Source organism: Juglans regia, chromosome 4, assembly GCF_001411555.2.
Source record: "Juglans regia cultivar Chandler chromosome 4, Walnut 2.0, whole genome shotgun sequence".
Taxonomy (NCBI): Eukaryota; Viridiplantae; Streptophyta; class Magnoliopsida; order Fagales; family Juglandaceae; genus Juglans; species Juglans regia.
The window spans coordinates 16,923,240-16,926,828 of NC_049904.1; the positions used below are offsets into that span (position 1 = coordinate 16,923,240).

General features: G+C 37.3%; 1 protein-coding gene across 1 annotated transcript; it reads right to left on the bottom strand.

Annotated features, from left to right (window-relative positions):
* Positions 1–1,237: 1,237 nt before the first annotated feature.
* LOC118348181 lies at positions 1,238–1,882 on the bottom strand. Its single transcript, XM_035689194.1, has one exon. It carries the CDS (start codon positions 1,880–1,882, stop codon positions 1,238–1,240), a length of 645 nt encoding a protein of 214 aa, XP_035545087.1.
* Between the last annotated feature and the right edge of the window lie 1,707 nt (positions 1,883–3,589).

Sequence of the window (3,589 nt, forward strand, 5' to 3'; positions counted from 1 at the left end):
GATTGAAATTCATTTGGGAATTTTAAGAAACACAAATAGAAATATATCCCATAATATACATTAAACAGATTCTTTTTCACAACCGATTCTTTTTCTATACATAGTTTACAAAAATAAATTAATAGAGTACTATAGGTTAAACATGTTGAATTTTCTAACAATTTACCAACTATATAAAGATGAGTACTTTTAAAATTGTGAAATATAATTAGAATTGGTGAGGGCAAAACCTTCAATAAGGTCTAAAGATTTAAAAATGTGCATTTTACTTCAATTAAGTGCACGCTAGCTTGTGTGCTTTATGCATGCCTAGGCTCGAGATGGTACTGTTTGTCCTAATAAAAGTGTGCATGGGGCTTTCACCAACACTAGAAATTTACATATCAAATCATGATACCAAAATAAAGAATATGATACCAAAATAAATATTCTTTCTCATCTTGCATTAATGGCTATTCGTAGCGCGCATTTCATTTATCAGCGGCAACAGTACCCCATCTCAATTGGGCTTCCATGGTAGGTAACAACCATTTAAAGCCGACTTTGCCCATGATAACTACCCAATAAATCCCTCTACTTTCTATTAAAAATGTACATTATTCTAAAGATAAGTTAAAAATTCAACAATACTAGTATAAGTTACATGGATGATAGCTAACATCTCCTTGTCATATATAGTCATATTCAAGTGATATGGGGACAAACAAATTTCTCATATCTATTTCTTCCCAAAAGGTTTGTCTCAAAAGATTTTTGGAGACAAAATTTGAATTTTGTCCCAAAAAATACTTTTAGGGACTAAATCTGGCAGAACTGGTCGGAAGCGTTCGAACGAGAATATTCTTTTGAGACGAAATCAAACCGTTCGAATGGAACATGTATTGTTCGAACGGTTGGGTTCTATTCGAACTCAATCGAAATTTGATTTGAACGACGCAAGTTTATTTGATCCTATTTGAATGGATGGAGTGCTTGAAAAGTTTATGTCTGTTCGGATAGAAATATTTATGTTCGAACAAAAATAATCTGATCGAAAGCAATTTATATACAATCGAATTGAACATATGTTAGAACGGGTGGTTCAATATTTTTGTTCAAACGGTTTGTGGTACATTCGAATGATGACAAATGTGTTTGAACAAACTTTTAATTGTTTTTTTTTTTTTGATAATAGGACTGATCTCATTAATCATAAGAATGACTTACATCAACTCAAGCTAAAACCAGGAGATAACAATTACAACATTTCCTTAGAGACTATAGGAAAGATACATGAAGGACAAGTTTCAAGGTCATAGGTATCCTCTGTGGCTTCCAGTGCATTGTTGGCTAGGAGATGTGATGCCATATTGGCCTCTCGATATACATGAGTCACAGACCATACTGCATACGAGTTGAGTATCTCCCGTGCATCTTCCACAAGACAGCCTCCCAAACTCCAGTTTCTGGCGCAGTTTTGCAATAAATCCACCACTTGCTTAGAGTCCCCTTCTAGACAGACATGTGTTAGTCCAATTTCTTTGCAGAAAACAACTGCTAGAAGTAGGCCATAAGCTTCCGCATCAAAAGGGGTCCCTTTCAGGTTTCTGCTTGCCCGTAAGCTTCCCATGACCAGTCCATCATGATCTCTAATGAGCACTCCAATTCCAATTCTCCCTTCCTCTAAGTTGACAGCTGCATCCCAGTTCACCTTTAAGGAACCCACCTCAGGTTTTTTCCATTTTGGCACCCCTGCACAAGCATTAAACTTAACTGCTCTATCCTCTGTAATAGCTTCCTGGTAGACTGCAAGATCTGTCTTGGCCTGTTGATGAAGAGCCGTTGGATGTTGGAACTCCTTACCATGGTAGGTGTTGTTCCTTCTGGACCATAGTCCCTTCATAGTTGCTGCCACCTCCTCTAGTTCCTCAAGGCTGAGTATCTCTACCAGACTTGACTGTTACGTCTGTTTGATTGTTTGAGGCTCAAGGCACTAAAACTTTTAATTGTTTGAATGTTCAAACATGCAATTTGTTCGAATGGACAATTTATATATTCGAACAAAATTGACAGTTCTCAAGTCATTTGAACGATTCTGATTGCTAGTTCGAGCGGAAGCTAAAATGCATTCGAAGGTTAATAAATTGCAAATTGTCGTTTGAACTGGGTATTTTACGTTTGAACGGTACTCATGATACAATATATAACTACAAGTATAAATATAGTATTATAACTACTAGTATACTAATATATATATGTATAAATATTATACTATAAATGTAACACCCCGTATTTTAGTGTATTTTTAATTGAAAGATTATTTGTTATTAATTTAAAAATTTATTCTCTTGTTTTTAAATTGGTTGGATTTTTAGTGGGTTTATTTTTATGATTTTAATTTTGTGAAAATTATTCGGAAGTGCTTTCTTATAATTGATTGTTGTGATACATTTAAATTATTTTTCATATTAAATTAACTTATTGTTGGGTTTAATTATTTATTTTCATTTTAATCATTACGTTTGAATTATTTTATTTTACTTACTGTTTTAAAATCGTTTCCGTTGGATCATTTTTGTGACCCAAGATATGAGGATTGAACCTCATTTCTTTCCCTCAATTTTCTCTTTCCTCTTTTCTTTTTTTTCTTTTCCTTCTTTTTCTTTTCTTTTCCTCCTCCTCTCCCGCGCGCCACACGTCTCTCCCTCTCTCTTCTCTCCGTCCGTGTGTCGTCCCCCAGCCCGCCGCCGTGCGCCGGCGGTGATCGACACCGCCCCTCCCTCTCACCTCCCCTTTGACCGGTGATCACCCCCTTGTGATTTCAGCCCCTAACTCGCCGCCGATAGCCCCCACGCACCACACCAAGGCGCTGCACTCCTTGCGTCGCTGTGCTGCCGTCGCGCCACCTCCGGCCACCATCTTCTCACCACATCATCCTCGACCTCTTAGCAACCCATTGGACCCAACCCCACCTCCGATCTGTCACCGGTGAAGCACTTCTAACTCTATTTCCGTTTTGGGTGTTTTTGCACTTCAACGACCTATTGCGTCGCCACCCACAGCCAACCACCACCACCACTAGCTTCACTGACATCCCTAAGCCCTACCCTATCAATCTCGAGTCTTCGTTTACACTTATTCAAAAGTGGGTTTTTGAGACCCATAGTCACAGTGCATTTTGCACTATTTTGTTGCTGCGTTGCCGCTTCTAGCACCTCCGTGATCTTTCAAAAATTATATTATAGCATTGTAAGTATTTTCTCAAAGAAATTTTGAGATTTAAATGTATTTTCATGCTAACTCATATTTACTATGAATTGGTTGGTTGTGCCGGACTGAGTCCGAGGAGTAAGGGGGTCGGTTGGATTGAATGATGGAGTTGTTGGTGTGATTGGTTTATGCTATGAGATTTGTTGGCTGTTTCGAGTTTAAATATTGATGTTTTGTGTTTGACGTGAATTATGGTGGATATTGGGGATTTTAGGAAGTGATGATATATTTTGGGATTATGAACATTTTAAGTTTTGAGGAATTAAAATAGGTTATTTAAGAAGTTTAGGCTTAAATATCGAAATCCGTGATTGATTGGAAACTTATGGAAATTATATGA

Coding starts and splice junctions, on each gene's coding strand:
- LOC118348181 (XM_035689194.1), bottom strand. CDS start 1,882: ATGAAGGGACTATGGTCCAGAAGGAACAACACCTACCATGGTAAGGAG.